Genomic DNA, 23100 nt, shown 5'->3' on the forward strand with positions numbered 1-23100 from the left:
ACACACTGGACAACCTGCCGGCACCAGAACAGACGGGGACACGTGTTGGCCACCACGTGCCGGCTCGCCTTTTCACCACGACACCCCAGGAGGAGCGGGCCACGGCCTCCCCTGACCCTCGCCTCTGAGCCCACTGTGAAGTGTGTGTCCCTCGCCTCTCCAAGTCACCAGGCCAACGGGAGACAGTCTAAGACACGTCCACAATCCCACCTTTAAACTTGCTTAGTGTCTTTGCCTCTGTGGAGGGGAAAAAATGCACTTTTCCTTTCTTAAAAGTATTTAAAAAAAAAGAGACTTGAAAGTCTACCATACACGCTGTAATACGATCCAAACGTGAAATTACTTCTGTTGCAAGCCTTCAAGTGAAGACCAACGATGGCGCAAACGGGAAGCCACACTACGTTGTGAGAGTGGACAGGCTCGCTGTAACGTGTGCATCCCCCAATCCTGCGACAGAAATCGCAAGTCAGGGCAGCCACTGCAAACCTCCCCACGACATGCGTATGCCTGATGCCATACGCCTTACATGATGCATTAACGTCACAAAGCGTTTTATTTAAAAGACATCTAACTAGCTTGCATGTGAGAAGACAGCTCTTGGTTAGGTGACGCAGCATCCAGCCCCGTGAGATAGGACTTTGTAACCGGAGTCTGGTCAACCCTGGAGGTACCCAGCTCTGTGAACACAGTTGGGGAAGTAGGCACACAGGGACCACTCGTATCTAACCCGGGTGCCTGCAAGTACCAGAGGCCTAACTACCCACAAACGTCACGTCGTTAGCATTCACTGGATGCTTTCCAGCAGCCATGAAGTTAGACCTGAGCAAAACTCCGGCAATGACTCAGGTGGCTCGGGGTTTCAATTTTGGATGTTACAAAACAAAGCAGGCTAATTCACAATACAACAGTCGTTTCAGGAAAAGCCACACCATCCAGAGTAGCTCAAACCGAACCCTCCCCTCCACGCGTTGAGGCAATGAAGACACACAGAATTTCGCGAGGCGCAGACAATCCCAAGTTGAGGATGGAAAGGCACACTTCTGAGCTGAGAAAACCCCGCCGGACTGTCTGGTGGGGTGTTTGGTAAAACGCCGAATGACGGTCTTCATCACGCATTCCCAGGCGGCCTTCAAACACATCGGGTCCCTTTCGCCAAGAGCAGCAAAGCCAGCAGCTGATGAGCCGGGAACATGAACGCGGGACACGATGAACCTGCGTCCCAGGTATGCCCAGGGGCGGGGGCGGGGGGACTGGAGAGCAAGACTGACCTTTGGAGGAGCGGAAGTGCTTGCTGGGGGCGGTGAAGCCTCGGGTCCCGTGGACATTGACCCCTGCCACTCGGAACTGGTACCATCTGCCAGGTCGTATGTCCGTCAGCTGGACCCGCTCATCTGTGGTCTGCGGGGAGAGAGCAGCGACACAGAGAACCCTTTTACCCAGACCGGCCAACCAGGTGTGTCTGAAACGCACAGCAGCCAACGCCACGCTGCCCTGGCCTCCCCGTGGCCTTGTGCGGATGGTGCGCAGTTAGGAGAAGAGCGTCAGCGGCCAAGGAATTCCTAGGACGTGGCAAGTGTTCAATTCCATTCACAGGTATTTTGCCCCAAAGAGTTAAAGATCTCTGGCGTCAAAACCATATGAACACGCCTGAGCTGCTTAAGTCTGGAGACTAAATACAGCATTAAACTCATGAGGGTTTTAGTCCCAAATTATACATCGGAGTGAATAAATACATGAGCTAATCTTTACATTATAGGCAAGAAAATGAAATCATCTTCCGATTATAGAAGGAAAACGCCTCTTTAACTGGCCTGCCAAGTGGGATCTGGGGAGTGGGACGTGGCCTCCCTTGCTTTAAAGAGCACTAACGCTTTCTGGAAGGACACTGCGACCCCAGCCTTTCTTCACGATTGGAGTAAATCCCGCAAGGACCCGGTCGCACTGCTCAAGGGTGAGGAGTGTTGAGACCTCTCTGTCCAGTAAAACGCAGGCAGCAACGTGGACGCTGGTGACGGTGCCTGGCTGGCCTGCTCTCCCGCTGGGGCCGCAGGACCTCAGCTCCCCCCTCCCACCTCGTCAGGCTGCGGGGGGGACCGCTCCTGCGTTCCCGGACGCTCTGCAGGGGCCCGCGCACCTCTGCGCCAGTTCCAAGGGCCCGGCGACCACCTGCGGGGCCCCACTGACACCCAGCGCCAAACTCAACATGCGCTCAACACCTGGAGGTGGGCGGGTGGGACTGGACTGAACCCCCCGGAGCCCGGGACCACGGTAACTTCTTCCCAAGGATGTCACTCTTAGATACCTCAGTACCTACGAGAAGACAAACACGTCTGAGACCAAGGGAAGGCTATCGCCTCTCACGTGTGGCTTTGTACCTCATTTGACAGAATACGAGGTGACCCTTTCATGGACGTCCACATTTACTTTTAACCTTTACTTTAAAAAACTGAAGTCAGCATGATCCCCAAGCATTTAGCAGACAAAGAAGACAGGATGGAAGGAAGACAAAGAATGAAGGGAACTAGTTAATAATAATAATACTAAAAGTTAATTACATTATTAATATATTATATAGTTACAATATATTATACGGCTGTTAGGAATTATATAGTTATAATATATTAATTATATATAATTAATTGTATATAATTTATATAATTGTAATATAAAACTTTATATAAAATAAAGTATATTGTTATCATTATTCTTCAAGATCTTTCCTCTCTCCAAAACAAGAAGGAATAAAAGACCTGATCTCATTGTCCATTACTTTCACAAATCTTTAAGTAATTTGGAAAATTTACAAGGGAGACGGCCCCATTAAGGAAACATACTACGTAAATCATAGACTGCCGGCTGTATGCCAAACATCTTTATGTTTTATAAAGCAACAAAAATCTTTTAAGAACAGATGTATGAAACAGGATTACCAAATCTTCTGAGCAGGCGTGTCCCCCGCTCATCTGTTCCCTGCACATCAAATTGCTCGTTTATTTCCGGGGTCTCTAAATTATCTCAGTGTTTATCCTCTTACTGATACGGCTGTTAGGAAAGAACCAAATTCCTCCTCCAAACACGTGTACCTCGACACGGATTTTGAATCTACTGAAAACAAGGACAAGAATCGAGTCCTTGGAGAAAAGCTCCCCGATCCGCCAAAGGTCAGGTCTGCACCTCCAGACCCATGTGGGGGAGGGGGTTCAGCTGCTGAGGGCCCGAGGCAGGTCCACCCTGAGAATCTGTTAGTTTTCTAGACCCGTGTAGGTGTCTGGCAGCTGGCAGCCCGTTTAGCAGCTCTTGAAAAGAAAGAAAATATTTTGCTTTTCTCATCAGCGAGAAAGAACAGGAAGCGGGTTGGGTAAAGATCACCTCCAAGTGTCCCCTGTCCCGGGGGGTGATCCGTGTGCAAGCTGAGCGGGACAAAGGAAGCACTTAGCAAAGATTTAGGAGCTGATGGCCACTTCCTACTAAGGACTTCGCGATGGGAATCTTACTCCACGCTCCGCAAGGCCTTTTGAAGAAGGCAGGCTTGGGATCTAGTCCTGACCGTGTCACGTTTCTCTGACTCTGACTGGTGTTAAGTTTATCTCAAGGAAAGGCAGCTCTTGGAGGAAGTAAACGTGAACACTCAGAGTAGAGAATTATCTCTGCCGCACATGTATTCTGAGCAAAGCAAGCCAATCGGCAAGTTGCTGGTGGTGCTGGGTTTTATCTGCGGACTCATCCTGGCTTCTGTAGGCACGCATGCGATTGTGTCCGCGCTGAGTGAGGTATTTTGGCAGTGAGGCTACTCTGGCTGGGGCAGAGCAAGATAATTTTCTTTTTTTAACGTTTATTTATTTTTGAGTGAGAGAGAGGAAGAGAACCAGCAGGGGAGGGGCAGAGAGGGAGAGGGAGACACAGAATCCTAGGCAGGCTCCAGGCTCTGAGCTGTCAGCACAGAGCGCAATGTGGGGCTTGAACACGTCAACTGTGAGATCATGACCTGAGCTGAAGTTGGACACTTAACGGACGGAGCCACCCAGGCGCCCCGGCAAGTTAACGCCTATCTGCAGGAATGTGGGGGCATTACCTCAAGGCGGGGGGGGGGGGGGGGGGGGGGGGGGGGGGGGGGGGGGGGGGGGGGGGGGGGGGGGGGGGGGGGGGGGCGCGTAGGCAGCACTGACCTGGGCCACCGTCTGCCAGTGCGTGGCGTCGTCCTCACTGGGATGGATCCCATAATTCCACCTTCTTTGTACCACATAGATCACGGGCTCAATGGAAATATTGAACTTCGAGGACCACCGAATCTCCAGCTGGCCGGACTGCAGTTCTGTGAATCGTAACTCTTTTCTGGGCTTCAGGGGGACACCTGAAACAGGACCATGGCAATTAAAGTGATCGGAGGCAACGCTGAGGGAGGAAAGCTTTGGGAAAGACACATCTCATGTGAGGACAACGGACCCTCACTTCCTTCCAGAAAAGTGGCTTCTCCCCAGCAGGGCTTTCAAATTGGTTCCTGATTCTGAAAAAGCATTTTTCACCCCAGTCATCTTGAGAACAACTTCCTTTATGTGCCTTCGTCTGAATAACCCATGTTACCGGGGGGCGTCACGTGAAGTTAGCAAGGAATTCACAGGAGGCGAGGGGCGTGAAGAGTTTGAAGACACTGTTCTAAATTAACATGCTCTGTTGCTACTGATACAGCCGAAGGTCACTATAATGTGGTCCCCCGTCTACTTGCCTTTCCATCTCAGAAAGTTGCCTTTAAAGGAAAAAATTTTAAGGGTAAATGCTCTCATGCAGTCAAGCTTTACAAGAATGATTTCCAAAGCATGTTTCCTTTGATTTCCCCAAGTGATTGCTGGGATCCCTCCTAAAGACTTACAGCTTAAAATTGGAAAATGATGAATTTATAATGTTTGGTTTTGGCACGAGTGACCGCCTTGCTCCAAAAGTCCCTCACAGGTGGCTCATTTTAAAGTAGTTCATCATTCTGATTTCATTCCCCCCCCGCCCCCCTCCATGGTGCATGCAAGTGGTCTGGGGACAGACAGATTTAAGAACCACAGCTCCAAATCATAGTCGCCATGGAAAGGGCAGAGGGTGCGGGTTAAAATAAAGTTACATACTCGTAGGATGGGTAAAACTGACTGGATTAGGCACAGTCCATGCCACCACGAGGCTCAACGCCATGGGAATCTAGAACATCAGATGCAATCAATGCCATTTTCTCTTGAGAATGAGCATTAGCCTAACACAGTGACAATTCATCTGAAAACATTATTTGATAAGATACTTTTTCCACCTCTTCATTTTAAACAGAGAGGAAATTAAAACATGTGCAAATACAAAATATAGATCGTATCTAATGCCTGTTAGTGGCTTTACTGCCTATCAACTCTGATTTCACGATGATCTGAATTCACGCTAAGTCTTGTTTGAGAACATTTGAAAGTCCTTAAACATTGAGGTGGGTGGAGTTGGATATTTTTTAAATAGCCCCAAATGTATCTGGTCAAAGTTCAATGAGTTATACAAAACACTCTAGAAAACACTCCCTGTGCCCACTGCAGCCTCCGTCTGGAGTGCCCTGACCTCTACTACAACGGTCTCAAGTGATACTGTGGTCCCGTGATGCGGGTGAAGGGTTAATCATCTCCATTTTGAACATCAAGTAGTTGAGTCTCAGGAAGATGACGTTGCCTAGAGCAACGGCCTAATCTCATGTTTCTCTGTGAGTTTTCTGCTTCTTCCCACATTTGGAATTAGGAAGAGCCACTTAGAAAAGTAGAGAAGAGAGGCACTTTTCATATCTCTGTGCATCCCTTAAAGGTTCTGATTGGAATGTCCTTGACGATGCTGGTCTGGGTGGAACTCATCTGTTCTGCGGGTTTATGCAGGTGCAGGTCGTAAACTTGTGTTCTGGGTGCACAACCTTACGCTGGGAACACGTTCACTTTCAGGCCTGGAGTATTTCTGCTCAGGAAGCGACTGTCAAGTCCGCACCCAGGTCTGGGGCTGCGGGCCCCGCCGTCCACCGGCCTGCCAGGTGGATTTCTCCCCACAAGTCCCAACTCACAAGCCCCTCCTCGGGAGGTCCCCACCCGCAGTGGTCCCTGCATCGCAACTCTGTGCTTTGGGATCAACTAAGGGACCTCTCGACTTGCTCTTGGACCTGTCAACACGTTGTGGCCTGATTGCAGACTATAAATAATTTCAGGAATTCCCAAATCATCTGGTCTCCATGGCGACCACCCTTTCTTAGGCCCTCCATCTCCTGTCCGGACCTTCCCAGTAGCGACCCTTCCCATGTCCCCGTAAGACCATCTTCGTAATTCCCTCTTCACGGTTTTCTGTGGCAACGATTCTCCTCGAGTACAGGGCAGACTGTGCCCTCCACCCTCTCAGACTATCCAATCACATCTTGTATCCTGTGGAACGGAAGAGAAACTGCTCGACATCACGAACGGCATCCATCTTTATCATCTACTACCAGCGACTATACTTTACATACGGTCACACAACCTACCTTGCCACCCAGAGTTCCTAGAAACACGCCTCCAGGTCCTTCCTACTACCACGACCTGCTCATACATATTTTTTCAGTCTCAAATGTCTTCCCTATGTTCTCACGACGGACACGTGAATGCTCCCAGACTCCGTCTGAATGCCGCCCCTCAGAGCTCCGACCCTACAGCTCCAGCTGGAAATAAAGGTCCCATTCTTCTGCTCTCTCCCAAGCCTAGCCTGTAACTGTCAACATGTGCATTTCCCTGCCTCTTACTCCAGCGAGCTCATTTGACGACGTCCACCTTCTCCACTCAGCGACAGCCCCAGCCCGGGAGAAGCAGCCTCCTTCCTTCCCACCCGCATTGGAGCTCAGGGGGGCGCACACTCTGCAACAGCGCATGCTCAGTATGCGTGTGCTGGAGGAACAGCCTCACCCCCTCTGCCGGCACAAGAGGACACAGAAACACAACCTGGGCACCAATGAACAGCCCCTCCCTGCTCGAGGGCACTCGCCTAGCAGAAGGGAGAAAACGGAGACAGGTATTTGCTTATACTTATGTTTTTAAAAGTACTAGTTTTAAAAAAAGTTTTTAAAAATGCTAGGGGCACCTGGCTGGCTCAGTCGGTTAAGCATCTGGCTTGGGCTCAGGTCATGATCTCAGGGTTCGTGGGTTCAAGCCCCGCATTGGGCTCTGTGCTGACAGCTCAGAGCCTGGAGCCTGCTTTGGATTCTGCATGTCCCTCTCTCTGCCCCTCCCCTGCTCACGATGTCTCTGTCTCTCAAAAATAAAAAACATTTAAAAAAAATTTTTTAATAAAAAGTAAAAAAGTAAATACTAAACAGTCACAAAACAAACTACATTAGTACATTTACAAGATGGAACTGTCTTATTCCACTGACATAACTTTCCCAGTTAAAAAAAAAAATCCCTAACAATTCCTGAAAATCTAAAAGCTAATTGCTGCTGAGTTTTAATCCCAAAGTACCTCTCTGAAGTTTCAGATCAAGAAAAAGCCTACCAAAGCTGGTTCAGAGTGACGAAAACCCAATCCCAACAACACGACTGTATGACGGGTACTGGACACACTTTCCGTGGGGGGTTGTGTGCAGAGGTGTGAACGGGGGTGACCTCTGAGGACAGTTCTGGATTCACGCGGTGTCTTTGTGCTCAGTAAAGCAGCCTCCCCTCGGCTTCCCCTCGGCTCTCCTGTGTCCAATCCTCCAGCGCCAACGCCGCGCCACCAAGTACTGCAGCCGCTGCGGTCATCTGAACTCGGCAGCCACAAACGCCTCAGAATCCCCTTGCTAGAAGGTTTTAATCTTAAATATCATTCAACTACCAAGAGCCTTAATCGAACATAATTAGCATCAGAACGATGTCAGTTCACATCTCTTCACTTAACAATCTCTTTAATTATTACGTACAACAGACTTGCGATTTGCATGCTGAGAAACGGCCCATCTGCTTTGCATTAGGGTCAGCTGGCTCCCTTGATTGGAAGGAACTCCACACTCGGCGGTAATTGTGTGCAGATGCGGTTCGCCCCGCCCCCGAGACCCCCGGCCCCATAGCCAGCCCTTCGCAGCCGTCCTAGGCGGCTCAGCCGGCATCCGGGCTGTGTAACCAGAGGTGTAGAATGCGTGTCTTCTCCTCGCGCTCTTGATTGTGAAAATGACTAGAATTTTTCTTCTTCACTTTTGAACAGCCTCGTCCCCTGAAATCTCCACTGTTCTGTCAAAAATGTTGTAATAGCATCCCACCATATGGGACATTGCAGGTGCATTTTCTTTAAAGTGTGACAAGGATTTTAGTGAAATCCATTGGTGTAAAAACTCTGCAAACAGAATGACAGGAAACTCAATGATCATGGTCAGCGGTTGCAAATCACGAGATCTGATTACTCCTGTGAAATGTTTGTTATGAGTCTAAATGTTATGAAAATGTAGCAAGATACTGTGTTCCAATGATTCAATAATTAGCCACCACTCATTATCTCTCACAGAGCTAATCAGTATTCAGGGAATCTGAGTGGAAATATTAAGTCAACACCATCATCAGATCTTTCTGGAAACAAAGCGATACAGGATTAGTGTCGGTTTGCGCACGGTAAAGGGGAAACAGCGATCACGGAGACCCACACAAATTGATCTCCGTCTTTACAATTGGACAATTCCAGCTTTTTTCCTTCCCTACCCAAACCTAGTGCCAGAGCTGCGAGTCGGAAGCACTCGTTTGGGCAGTAAAATAAGAAATCGTGTCACCTTCTGGATTGGGGAGAGTGGGTCAGCTGGAAATCAGACCTAAAACTGGACAGGGGGCAGTTCACAAGTGCCCCGATGCGCAGGGGTGGATGTTTCACCTGCGGAGAATCAGCCTTTTCATTTTCCCACGACCATCGTGTCCGGTTTGCACCACAGCGCACGGGCCACGCGGGTGCCATTTACCGGCATCAACATTTACAAGCATCTCGGGGTGCGGCTGACCATGTTATGCGGAGGGCTTGAAGGGTGAAGGGACAGCTCTGTGTTAAATCATAACGCCAGTCTCTAAGGTCAACTTCTGCACACGCATCGGCTTAGGACACTTCTTACAGCATCAGCCAAATTACATGCTCACATATAATGCGTTTTGTTGAACATCTTTTCAAAACATGTATTTTTAAATTTTTTAATGTTTATTTATATTTGAGAGGCAGAGAGAGACAGAATGTGAGCCAGGGAGGGGCAGAGAGAGAGGGAGATACAGAATCTGAAACAGCTCCAGGCTCTGAGCTGACACGGGGCTCGAACCCACGAACCGTGAGATCATGACCTGAGCCAAAGCCGGAAGCTGGGTGCTTAACCCACGGAGCCACCCAGGTGCCCAGGCGTTGTTTTTAAGAGCCCAAGTTTGCAGCATCGCAAGGTCTGGAAGCTTTCTAGCTTCTGGTATGTCCTCTCTTCCCTACCCCAAACACAGGAGGCCAGATGGAACGTTTGTGTGTGTTTCTGTATTTTTAAAAGTGTTAACTAACCCAGTGAGCTTTACTGAAAGAAAAACAGGGCCGAGGCCCGTACGTATCACTTTACTGCAAGAGTTGAGAGGATTGTGTGTCCACAAGTGAGCGCCGTGCACATGAGCACTCTGGTGAGGACCTGGTGCTGCTCCCCGACAACAGACAAATCCGTGCTTTCACTCGACTGACACGCTTGGTACTGAGGGGCGCCCGACTTCGGCTCAGGTCACGATCTCACGGTTCGTGGGTTCGAGCCCCGCATCAGGGTGTGTGCTGACAGCTCAGAGCCTGGAGCCTGCTTCGGATTCTGGGTCTCCCTCTCTCTCTGCCCCTCCTCCACTTGCACTCGCTTGTTCTCTCTGGTCTTTCTGTCTCAGAGATAAATAAACGTTAAAGACATTTTAAAATGTCTCTGATATTGACCCATCTTTTAACTGACCTCTGCTGTAAGGAGAGAGTGATCCAGGGCCCGCCTGGTAGCTGGCTGGCCTCCCCGTGCAAACAGCAGGAGACCCGGCCCATCTGGGAACTGCAGGGCGGATGTATTCCCGCCGCCAAATACCAAGTCGCCTGAGAAACACTTGCAAGCTCAGCGTCAGCACCTGCGGACCGAGGGCAGGGCCAGCCCGTGCCGCCCAGGGACGGGCACCCGGTTCCTCAGGAAGGAGGCGGCACAGAGCTAGCCTGAGCGGAGAGCAGAGGGTCCACTTGTGCCTGCAGCGGGGCAGGCGAGGGGGGCAGGGGGCTGCTCCTCCACACCCAGCGGAGGGGGCCCCCAGGGGAGCCCGGGGCAAACGTCTACTGCTGCTCTGTCTGGTCAAAGTAATAGGAATCCGATCCTGGACTCACTGGGCACATCCCCATCAGGTCCAGAGTCCGCTCATTCTAGTTCTGATTAGTTCTCAATGCGCTGCCTGTCTCCGGAAGCAGCCAAGTTTAGAGCTACGTTATAGTAGGAGAGAGACTTTTTTAAAAAGTCTATCGCATTTAGTTAAGCTTAGGTTGAAATTTAAAAAAAAATTAACGTTTGTTTATTTTTGAGAGAGAGACGGAGACGGAGAGCAAGCAGGGGAGGGGTGGAGAGAGCAGGAGACAAAACCCGAAGCAGCTCCAGCTCTGGCAAATCAGGCATGTCTGAAATTCATACGGAGTCTTCAATGCTTTTAAAATAAAAAGCATCCTTTCACGTATGCTGCCTCTTTAAAGCACTCTACTAAACACTAAGAAGTTTACAAGTGGGTTTTCAACAACCATTACAAAAGCGTCCTACTGCTGTGGTAAATGCTGACACTGAAATAGTAAATGACCTGTAACAACAGAGGGTTCATAATAACAGACGAGAAAAATTAAGTGGTGTTCGGTTTTACAAAAGTGATTGTATGTAGTTTATAATGAGAGGCATGAAAACAATAAAACTTTACATCTATTAAAGAAACGTCACCCAGTAAGAAGGGGAAAGTGGCGATCATTTTGAGGCTGAGACAGAATATTTATCCCAGGGTTCCGAAGATCCTATGCAAAAAAACGCGGGGGGAGGCAGTGGGGTGGCAGCGAGGAGGAGGAATACGGGTGGATTACACAGATTTGAGGTGAGCGTGGTGCCAAGTGTGGCCGGAGGACTCGGGGCGGGGACGCCACCCGAGACGGCCTTCCGACGGCAGCTAGCGGGCTGGCTCGGCCTCCCATACACTCACGGCTGCTGATACGGTTTCGTGCAGTTTAGAAATAAGTGACCTGTGTTTGGAAATAATATATATTTGGTGTGAAAGAGCGGAGAACCAGACATTATTCCACTTATAATGAATAATGCCTAGTGATTAATTCTGTTTTCCTCTTCACAGGAGACCCAAAAAAGCAGCAAAATTTAGTCTCCTAGGATACTCTGACGGTATCCAAGATGGTACATAAAAACCAGACTCGGTTCGGAATAAAAGAACTCAGTGACATTTACCAGGAGAGGTGAGTGACACTTAGCATCGAGGAGTCAAGGGCTCTCAAAGCCGTCTCTGAACGTGAGCGGGTAGGTCTGCGAAATTGTCTGATAAGCTGACTGCACGTCCCTGGAAGAGAGCTACCTCCACACCTACCTTCTCCAGACACGAATCAAAATATTGAAAGTCCACACAATGACGCTTGTGTTTGTGGATTATGCCAATAGGATGTCCACAATGCTGGTGCGTTTACTATGCGTTTTTCAAGGGTGCCCCGCCCCTCGCCTCTTTTCCAAGGATTTAAATCTGTTGACTCCAATGTACCCAGGGCAGCTGAATTGATTTGTTCTTGCTGGAGAAACATCCAAGACCGTTCCCGAAGTGATGCTGCCCTCCCAAGGTGATAAATTTCATAAGGATGATTTGCGGCCCCAGAACGTGCTCACTGGGAAAGATCTATGGGATCCAGTACGATTTTCAGATGTCTATATGCAGCACAAAGTGCATTTTCTTACTGTGTTCCTTCTCTTACAATAGTGCCATCTTTGTTTTGGGTTTTGGTGTTTTTGAGAAAGAGAGAGTAAGCGAGTGCGGGAGGGCAGAGAGAGACGGAGAGAGAATCCCCAGCAGGCTGCGGGCTGTCTGCACAGAGAGGGACGTGGGACTTGAACTCATCAACGGTGAGATCAGGACCAGAGCCCAAACCAAGAAAGAGGCCGATGCCAAACGGACCGAGTCACCCGGGTGCCCCCCGCCCGCGGTGCCATCTTGGACGGACACCCTGCCCCAGGCAGACCCCCCGCTGCGGGTCTGGGAGGCCCCTTCGCGGCGGGCTCGGCTCGTTACCTTTGTACAGCGTCTTGGGCACCTGGCAGGTGTGTCCGCAGCCGTTGGGGCAGCATTTCTTCACCCCGGAGCACTCGCCGTCGGCCTCACAGCTCTCCACGCACGCGGCGGCAAAGCCGCTGGCCCTCTCGGGGGCCGGGCAGTCGCCCTGCCTCACCGCCAGGACGGACTTGAGGAACTCACAGCTCATCAGGCACTCGTAGTTCTTCTTGGAGAACAGGGGCTCAAGAGAGAAGAGGAAACATTCTCTTATTTTGTTTAAAAGATTTAAAATTCGTAAGTGATCTCTGCTCTCAACATGGGGTTCGAACTTCAACCCCAAGGTCCAGAGTCGCACGCTCCGACGGAGCCAGCCGGGCGCCCCTAAAAGAGAAGTCCTCTTACGAAAGACCCAGGATGCTGGATTCCCAAGGCATCAGAAAGAAAGGTAGGAATTCTTACTTGGTCAAAACTTCCCTGGCACATCTTACAAAGGAAACGTATTTGTTTTCTTTCCTCCCTCCCGACCTATTGTTGGATGTTAATTTCTCAAAGGAATCTGACCCTTGAAATGTACCTTTACAGATAAACATGCAGCAGACAGACGCACGTTCACAAAGTACTATGTTGTGAGTTAAAGGCGGTTGTCAAATCACTAGTGACAAATGTTCACAAAGGGCGTTAGAACCGTTTGAGGGGCCCTCACCGATTTTCACTCTCTAATGAGTCATTTAGTTTTCACATGGTCAATACTAATCAAAGTGTGTTACTGTAGCCCTGCGGAAACTTCCCGATTCCCACATCAGCTAACACATTTAGTGACAGCTGATCAAACAGTGCTCTAAGTCTCCGTAATTGAACATACTTTCATAATATCCAGCTTCTAGAGTTAATGTGGGCACGGGGCCTGTCGTCCACACCGAGTTGTCAACAAACTCCGAGGGAAGAGAAGGTGACCGGTGGTTACCCGGGCCGCAGGTTCTGAACAGCGTTTAGCGGACGGCATTTCCGTGGAGCCCACGATCCATGACACACTGGAGAGAACAGGTATTCCTTGCCTTATTCAGAGAGTCATGTTACGGAAACAGTGTAACGGAAAGCGTCACTTATCCAATGCTTCTTGTTCCTTGGGAAAAACGGTCCAGGACCGCCTTCAGCGAGCGCTAGAACAGAGGAGAGGAGCTTCTTCCTGCTGCTCAAGTGGCTGCTGAGGGTCCTAAGGGCAGCCCCGCCCCCAGGGACACGGAGGGGAATGACCTCAGGCTTCGGCCCGATGGATGATGGCGACCCTAACTGTGTGTGTACCCTCCTGCTGTGACGGCTCGTGGCCGAGAACCACCCTAATTCTAAACAGTCCCCTACCCCCATTTCCACCTGCGACACACCCGTCCAGCCAGGCACGATCCCGAGCCACCCCCCCCCCCCGGCCATCCCCTTTGCGAGGGCGCCGTGTTATTGCTAGGGAAGGTGTGGTGAGCCAGGCTCCCCGGCGGTGGGGACGGCAGAGCCCCACGAGCTGGCGCGCTGGGGACACGCAGAGAATTGCAGGCGCCAGCCGGGAGGCCTGCCTGGAGGCGGCCCCATTGTGCGCCGAGTGTTCGCCTGCACGGGTGTGACCTCTGCTGAGTCTGCCCTCAGCAGTGCCAACGCGTCTGAGGGTGGCCCCACCCGGAGCCCTGCTCCCGGAAGGAGGGGACTTTGAGGAAGGCTCGCTGTTGGCCGTTCGAGGTCCGATCAGAGTCAGTGACACAACAAATGCATGTGGTGGCGCCGGAGAGCACACACCGGGGTGCCGTGCGAGCAGCTGACAAGCCAGGACGGTGACTGCTGGCACCTGGGGCACCTGAACCGCACCCGGGAACACCTGCCGCCGGATGAGTAACACGTCCTCGCCGATGACCGCGCAGGGCCCCCGCGACCTGGCAACACCTGGCCATCGCCTGACTGTGCCAGCCACTGCCTGGTAAGACCTGCCGTGGTCCCGGATGCTGCCCGGGCTCTCCACCCTGTGTCGACGGCGGCTGACACCTGCCGGCACGCGGCCCGCTGCTCCTCACTGGTGACAGGGTCTGCCCCCTCCTCAGCCAGCGACCCCCAGGGACGCTCGCAGGCAGGCCAGTGGGTGACGAGGACCATTCCAGAGAGTATGTCCTGTGCGCAGGCGTCAGGGAGGGGGAGGGGGAGAAACTACGTCGCCATCATCGCCGTCCCTGGCTTGAGGACCGTGGAGGAGGAAAGAACGTGTCCACCGTGTTTCCAAATTGAGGGCTGACGGGAACGGGTTTATGTCTCGTGTCAGTGGGGACCGGAAATGTCCCGGAAAACCCCAAACCTGGTCACTCCGCCCGAGGGCCCATCCCCAGAACCGGGACGCCCCGCCCCGAGGCTGCGCCGACGTGCTGCCCACGGGGCGCCCGGCTGGCTCCGGCCGTTCAGCGTGTGGCTCCTGATTGTGGATCAGGCCACGATCGCACGGTTTGTGGGACTGAGCCCTGCGTCGGGCTCTGCACTTGGCATGGGGCCTGCCTGGCCCTCTTCCCCTCCCTGTCCCTCTGCCCTTCCCCTGCTCCTGCTCTTTCCCCGTTCCTCGGTCTCCAAATATAATTTTTTAAAAGTCTGCATACAAGTTATGATGGTAAGTGCTACATTAGGTCTATTTTGCCACAGCTAAACAGAAACCTACCTACGGGCAAGAAATGTGAGCATGTGTGAGGACACGTGCCGTGTCAGCCCCCGTGGTCCGTCACAGACACCTGCTCTTTCTGACGGTGTGAATGTAACGTGCTTTGACGCGTCAAAGCCGTGTGACCCTTAAACAGGACGGAAGAGTTCAGACTCTGACGAAAGTTGGAAAACTGGAACCGCTAGCAAGAAAAAGTTTAAGCCCAAAGTTTACGTTCCAATCATGGATGTCGGATCAACTATCAAGTATTAGTCAAAACAGTGTCTCAACTGAAGAACTTTCCAGATAAAACTTAGAAGAGAGGCCATGACTTCAGTACGGAAGGACCACAAATTTGTCGCTAGTTCATTTTTTGTTCAATGTGCATTACTGACAGTCTCGTCAGTTCTCAAGTCTTTTCTGTCGGACTCAGTTTCACAGTCCATTTTCCCGTGAGCTGCTAGATGTGCTTGATTCACCGGCTTTTGAATTTCTAAATTTCAGCCCAGTTTGGAATCAAGGAAGGCTGTAAAGGACCCATGACAATGACGAAGGGCTGGCCGCTTTCTCTTTCTGCAGAATGTACACACTACGTGCACTGAAAGAAAATGCTTAGTTGCCAACATAAATGCCCCCATGGGCTGAAGTTGCCAAGTGGAAGTCGTGTCCTTAGATCTGGCAAACGTCGGCTGCTCGCTACGTGGGAAGTGTCCCTGACTCGGGCCCCACCGTGGCTGGCTCGTGTTGTCCCCTTCATCGTCACATGTGGTGACAGGGCCCGACTCGAGGTTCAGATAGCAGAGGGGGGCTCTCTGCCCACGGGATTCTCATGATCGCCCCGGGACCGGGGAGGGACTTTCCCATCAGAGACAGAATCTCCTCGCCTTAATCATTTACTGACAGAGCGAATGGGGCAGAATTACAAACAGATCCACAACAGTGGCCGCCCGGTCCGAAACAGTTGTTGCCAACGAATGTACTATAACAAGAACAATGACAATTAGCAGACTCGTTTTGAGCTCCTGGCGGCCCTGAGAGGCATTCGGCACAGTTATGCAATGTTTCTCCTTCTTGGTATGGATTCGAAACGGTGACTTGTTGTGTGTGCGTGTTTGGAGAACCGTGGAGACAAATGTGGGAACTAAGAAAGTTCATCTCTGCACTGGAGCTTTCTCGACGGGGACATGAGCCTGAAATAATACAAATAACGTTATGAATATTACATGAGACGGCGCGCACAAAGGACGCGGCCCCATTATGGCCCCAACGGGGACTCAATAGAGTGGGGTAATTGGTGTCTCTTTTCTTTTCCCATGCTACATGCTCACTGTTGAACGTTTCCAGATTCTTCTGTCACTCCGACAAACACGTCTTAAGATCCGCAGGCAGAAAGCCGCTCTGCCTGCTCCGCGGTGGGACCCTCGCAGGTTTCCAACAGGCTCCTGCCGGGTTCGGCGCCGAGATCGGCGTGGGGAATGTGGCCGTGCGGGCACTTATGAGACAGAAAACAAAGTTTTGAGGCTCACCTTACAAATACCTGAATTTGGTACAAGCATCTCACAGAGGACTGGGAGTTAGCGGTTCCATTGTTTATTAGAGGCAGATTTTAATGTCCTCTATCAACTATCTGGGATTACGTTGAAAAACGATTCATGTTCTGGATGTAAACCAGAGAATGGATGCAGGTCTAGCACTCTGCCTTTCAACGCAGCTCACGGAGAACGTACAAGTCGAACGAGTGCAAGTCAGTGAAAATGATGTGTGAATATTAGCACTCAAGGCAAAGAAAAGGTGTGAACTGGGCCTCCAGTGGCCAGGTGTCAATCCTGTGAACAGAGGTCATTCAGGGTCGCTGAAGACACTCTTGACCAATAAGCACCTACCATTTCTTGTGACATTACAAGTTCACTACTGGACACTTGTCAAGAGGGAGGTGAACAATTTAGGAAAGCTGCACGTCAGCCTCATGACGGTGAGGACACCGGCCGTCAGCGTCACGGTGAAGGAATACATATGAAAAGGCAGACGGATGCGCTAAATGTTACATTCTCCTCTGTAGAATTCCATCAGTTATGAAGGCAAACTGTCTCTGTAAAATTAAGGTAACCCCAACTCCTCTTATAAAACATTTACGGTGAGGGGCTCCTGGGGGCACAGCTGGTTGAGCATCTGACTCCTGACCTCAGGCCAGGTCACGATCCCGCGACTTGTGAGTCCGCGCCCCGCAGCAGGCTGTGGGCTGATGGCCCCACGCCGACTTGGGGCTCTGTCTCCCCGTCTCTCTGCCCCTCCCCTGTGTGTGCGCTTGCTCACTCCCCTTCTCTCCCAAAATTAAAACTATTCATATGAATAATTTCACAAATCACACAAGTGACCATCTTTTGTCAAGTCATGGGCTCCGATATGAAACTGGGGAAAATCCTAGTTACCATGGTCACAAATTTTTGTTTGTTGCTTTTTTGTTTTTTTGCCCTTACCCTACACAAAACTAAGAACAGAATGCTCTTCAAAGATCATGTATTTTTCTAAAGTAGTTCCTATCTAATGGTGTCATCATGAACTCAAAGACAGGCTGGCTAGAGCAAAGTAGTAGTCAATGAAAATACCTTTGGTGCACTGGATTAGGTGAAATTCCTTAATATTTTATGGAATATGATATATTGCTGATTCTTATAAATCTCTCCTACATCCCATTTCTTGGCTTAAAAACTAAAATGTGTGTCTAAGTGCCTTATTTAGGCAATATTCTAATAAGCCCAGCTTACCTGGCCAGTGATAAAAATACGATGAAATACTAACAATAAGTAGTAGGTTAACAGTTCTTGGATGCTTTTGTAGAAGATACTATTGTCTTTGTTCTGTTTGGCATAAAATGCAGAGCACTACACAACAGAGTACTCTGTGTAGTGATCACGGGATGAAGACCATAAAAACATCAAATTCAGTAAATTATCTCAATATGTTAGAAACCATGTGAACATGAGGCCTCAGATACGGAGAGATCATTGGAGTTGGGATTTACTCCAAGTCCACAGAACTGTGTCGTGTATCAAACGTGGCAGCCTTTGCACAAGCCAGGGTCTGGGTGGGTTCTTTATCCCACTTCAGCCGATACACAAACGCAACCTTGACCCCAGACTCCGTCTCTGGGAGGCTGCCTGCCCGTCGCACTTACTCCTCCCCCGTCCCCAAAGCCACGGTGATCTCCATTTTACACATGACAGAACAGAAACTCAGGGAGATTATAATTTATCTGAAATCACAAAACAAGTAAGAGTGTGGACCAATGTAAAGATCACCCCATACCTCAGGGTCAACGAACAAGACAGCAAAGAGCATGGCTCTCAAATTGCTTTCCTAGGACAGTATCCTGGAAGCTTCTAACAGTCTTGAAATATCAAGGTCTATAGAGGGAGCACAGTGCAGACAAGTTCTAATACAGGAGCACACGTGGAAATCATATACACACATGTATGTAAATTACATATATGTAAATCAAAGGCGAGGGATTTTTTCTGAGAATATTGATAAAAATCAGCAACACTGAAACACAGTCTGTGCTATTGAACTTCAAGGAGAAAATTACAACTTTGCAGCATTAGCAACAATAGCCAAACTATGGCAAGAGCCCATGTGTCCACTGGCTGATGAATGAATAAAGAAGATGTGGTATCTATGTGATGGAATACTACTCAGACATCAGAAAGAATACACTCTTGCCACTTGCGAGGATGTGGATGGAGCTACAGTGTACAAAGCTAAGTGAAATAAGTCAGCCAGAGAGAGACCAATACCGTGTGTGCTCACTCACACGTGGAATTTAGGGAACAAAGCAGAGGACTGTATGGGAACGTAAAAGGAGAGAGACCAAGAGAGAGAAGCAAAAACCTTAAGAGACTTTTTAACAACAGAGAACAAACTGAGGGTGGCTAGAGGGGAGGTGGGTGCGGGGATGGACCAGATGGGGGATGGGCATTACGGAGAGGTCTTGTTGGGAAGAGCACTGGGTTTATATGTGAACGATAAGACACTGAATTCCACTCCTGAACCAGGACTGCACTCTATGCTGATTAGCTAGAATTTAAATACAAACTTGGAAGAAAAAAATGATAAAAATTAATTTTTCAGGCATCCAGGTAAAAAAGGCAGGTTGATTATAATGGAGAAAATATGGTTGTCCCCAAGTCAGTTTCTCTCTACAAAATTAAATGCATGAAGCCAATATAGCACTGTTGTATAATAAACAAAATAAACTATATATATATTTTTATATGTATCAGCTAAGTTGTTAGCTGTGACATGTGACAGAAAGATTCTCAAAGACAGAAAGAACTCAGAGAACATAGCACCCATGATCCGTTGTTGCAAATCGATTCAATGCCCAATTCAGCCATTCTACGGATAAGCAGGAAGCACGAATAAATGCGCTACTACAATACTCAGTAGTCAAAGAAAATAATGCATATACTTATATATTATGTGAGAATAGTGTGCTCAATCCAATATGGACTTCATGTACGGTGGTAGGCAAAGTTTGTTGGGAACAATTTCAAAGAAAATGGTTATCTATTGACTCCTTTTTAGAAACAAAAGATATCACATTTTCTCTTTTTGTAATTTTCTTATATTTTATATTGAGAGAGAGAGCAGGGGAGGAGCAGAGACAGAGAGGGAGACACAAAATCTAAAGAAAACTCTAGGCTCTGAGTCATCAGCAAAGAGGCTGATGTGGGGCTCTAACTAATGAGCTGTGAGATCACGACCTGAGGCAAAGTCAATGCTCAACCAACTGAGTCACCCAGCAGCCCCATGATCACATATTTAAAAAGATTTTACTTTATTTTTTAATGTGATTATTTGAGAGGGAGGGAGAGAGGGAGGGAGGGAGGGAGAGGGAGAGGGAGAGGGAGAGGGAGAGGGAGAGGGAGAGGGAGAGGGAGAGAGAGAGAGAGAGAGAGAATATGAGCAGGGCAGGGTCAGAGAGAAAGGGAGATACAGAATCTGAAGCAGCTCCAGGCTCTGAGCTGTCAGCACAGAGCCCGATGCGGGGCTCGAACCCGTGAACCGTGGATCATGACCTAAACCAAAGTCAGAGGCTTCACTGACTGCAAGGCATCCAGGTGTCCCACAAAAATATTTTATTTCTAAGTAATATGTACAGCCAGTGTGGGACTTGAACTCACAACTTCGAGATCAAGAGTCACATTCTCCACTGACTGAGCCAGGAGGGCGCTCCAAAACCTGGTCAAATTTAGAAGCCAAGTATAAAGAAATTAGCATAAAAGACTGGATCACCTTATCATCCACATAAGTATGTAACTGAAATGGAATCAACTAGGAGTTTTGGTGAACGAAGAGTATTCCATGTAATGAAACTAAAAATGAAATGATGTTAAAAAAACTGAGAGGTAAAGGAATGGTATGAAGAACATATAAGTAACTTGCATTGAAGTGAATTTTTGGGCATCAGCAAATAAAGGAAATATAAATTGTTTAAAATAATGCTTTTAATCTCACAATACTTTCCCTTATCATTTTCTCCCCAAAATTTGAAGATTCCTTTTTTCCTCTGTTAAACTCAAATAGTATTAAACTTCAAGCCTTATTAAAAAGCAGCAAGCAGAGAGAGGCCAGGTAAGATGTTCCCTTGATGTGGAATGTATCAGGGCCCCCAAGGCCACCCTCGGGTCTCTAATTCACTACGGAGACTCACAGGACTCGGCATAGAGTCCTACGCTGGGCTCTGATTTACGACCGTAAAATCAGAGACAGAGAAAACGTGCCAGGGCGAAGTCCACAGGAAACCAGGAAACGCTGTGAAATGCTGACACCAGAGATGTCCAGGTGAGACTCCGTGCCCAGATTTCTTACGAGGCCGGTCACCAGGGCTGCCCAGCACGCAGCAAACACCCAGACTGCCATTGGCAATGGGTGTCTATCACCCACCACGCTGCTTGTACTAATAGTTTAGGGGCAGCGAGCCCCCCTTACCAGTTTGGGGACGGGAGAACCCCACCCCAAACCCGAGTTCCCACAGGCCAGCCAAGAGCCAACCTTCTCACTAGCAATTTCTTTTTTCAACACTTATCTCGTGACCTGAGCCGAAGTCAGAGGCTTAACCGACTGAGCCAGCCAGGCGCCCCAACTAGGAATTTCTAAGAGAGTGGTCTTAGGTTTGCTGTGCTAAGTCCTTTGCAGAGGTAGGAAACCACGGATATTCTGGATGGTAGAATTTGGAGTAATGTGTTGGTTTGACCCTCTGGTGTGGTTGGTATATCAAGTTTTTTATACACATATATAATGTGTACAGAACAATAAAAACACTGCACTGTAAAAAAAAAAAAAGAAAGAAAAAGAAAACAAACACGAAAACTTCCAGTTGCATCTTCCAAAGAAAGAGCATAAATGCAAAGTATGCATAAAATAGAGAAAAAGTAGCCTCAATTCCAATGTTTCTAATTTATGCTTGGAAATGCAAATATAGTTTGCCTGGGAACTCAAACATACATCTTAATTTTTTAGACGGAATGACTCCTCACACCCACACACTGACTTCTGCGGACAGGTGATGGCCCCAGAGGGGCTGTGGTGACTCTGTGGGGCTCACTCCAAGGGGCGTCCACTCCAGAAAACAAGCAGAAATGACTCCGGCCCCTTGATGCACCGAGCACAGCAGAGTCATCAGGAGGAAAGTTTTTCAATTTTTAAAGGGGATGAAACAGCCTACATTCTATGGAGAATATGTGCCAACGAGCCACTAAACTACTGAACAACCCTAAAAAGTCACTCAGGATTCTTGATTTTCTCATTTTGCAGGCCAAGGACATGTGATAGGATGAGGCTAGCTTCCTTTAGAGGAGGGCAGGGAGAGGAATTCTCACAAGAACTGCGAAGTCCAGGGGCGCCTGGGGGGCTCAGTCGGTTAAGCCTCCAACTTCGGCTCAGGTCATGATCTCACATTTGTGGGTTCGAGCCCCACGTCGGGCTCTGTGCTGACAGCTAGCTCAGAGCCTGGAGCCTGCTTCCGACTCTGTGTCTCCCTCTCTCTCTGACCCTACCCACTCATGCTCTGTTTGTCTCAAAAGTAAATAAAAAACATTAAAAATAATTGAAACATAAAAAAAGAACTGCCAAGTCCACAAGCGTCTGGCCCCGTCCGCGGGCACCCGCCCTCGCCACGGCAGACGGAGCACTGGGACAGAGTGTGCACTTGCCCACGGGCTGAGGGTCACAGTCCAAAAATAGAAGTGTCACTTTATGTACAACGAAAATGGGAAAGGTCAATGTTCATCACTCGTAAAAACAAAAGTCTACTATTTATAAAGCAAGAGAAACTGTAAGTCTGGGAACGTGTGTTGGGAGAGGTCAGTAGAACCAGCTGAGCCCCGACAAGAACGGAGCGCAGCGAACACCGTGGCTACAGCCGTTGCGGGGCCCGGAGGCAAAGAACGTGTCAGAGTCGTGTCCAAACTCCTGCCCCACAGATCCCATGAGATAATACATGGGTGTTGTTTTAAGCCACTAGGCTTGGGGGTGACTAGTTGTGTACCTATAGGTGACTCATAACAGATAAATTAAACTGAGTGCCAGGTCAGCATATGTTTTCTGGAAAAGTCTGGACTGAATCCCTGAAGAAGCCAAAATGTTTTGGGGAAATGGACAGGTAATACATCAGCTCCCTGGAGGCAGGACAGGGACCACGATTTATGCTACTCCAGAGCATCGCCGTCCAGAAAGGGGCTGCGGAGAAAGACATATGAAGCTCCTGCTTCTATCCGATTTCACACCACATCATTAGCTTGGCTGGCGGTGTCTTGATGGAGCAACTGGCTAAAAAACCTGCCCTTTTCTGCCAGTCCGATGTATTACTCGAGGCATTTTCATGTGCACGATTCCAAAGTGCTTCCAAACATGTCACCGACAGCACTGCTGAAGGCAACACAGACATCAGTAAGAGCCTGCAAATCACTGGTATCCGGCCAGTCACGAAACACAGAGGACAACTTTCGGAGCAAAACCAAAGTGAGACCAGGAAGACCGCAGATCGGTCATGTTAGTAGTTGAGAACCGCTTCCGTACCGCTTCCCTCCCACACCGAGCGCTCCTCGCGGGAACCCCCGCCACCCCGCACAGCGGTCCACGGCGCACCCGCACCCAGCCCCCGGCCTGGCTTTCTGCCTAGAGGGAGGGCGT

At 49.4% G+C, this 23100-nt stretch overlaps 1 protein-coding gene across 1 annotated transcript in view; it reads right to left on the reverse strand.

Moving 5' to 3' along the window:
- Nucleotides 1-23100, reverse strand: part of ANOS1 (anosmin 1) — a 136672-nt gene that overhangs the window by 39776 nt on the left and 73796 nt on the right. Inside the window, exons 2-4 of the mRNA XM_029929604.1 lie at nt 12267-12489; nt 4167-4351; nt 1269-1398 (exon numbers count right to left, since the gene is read on the reverse strand). Coding sequence (XP_029785464.1) covers nt 1269-1398; nt 4167-4351; nt 12267-12456 — 505 coding nt within the window. The 5' untranslated portion in view covers nt 12457-12489. The remainder of the gene's footprint in view (nt 1-1268; nt 1399-4166; nt 4352-12266; nt 12490-23100) is intronic.

This window comes from Suricata suricatta, chromosome X (assembly GCF_006229205.1).
Source record: "Suricata suricatta isolate VVHF042 chromosome X, meerkat_22Aug2017_6uvM2_HiC, whole genome shotgun sequence".
In the NCBI taxonomy this organism is placed as follows: Eukaryota; Metazoa; Chordata; class Mammalia; order Carnivora; family Herpestidae; genus Suricata; species Suricata suricatta.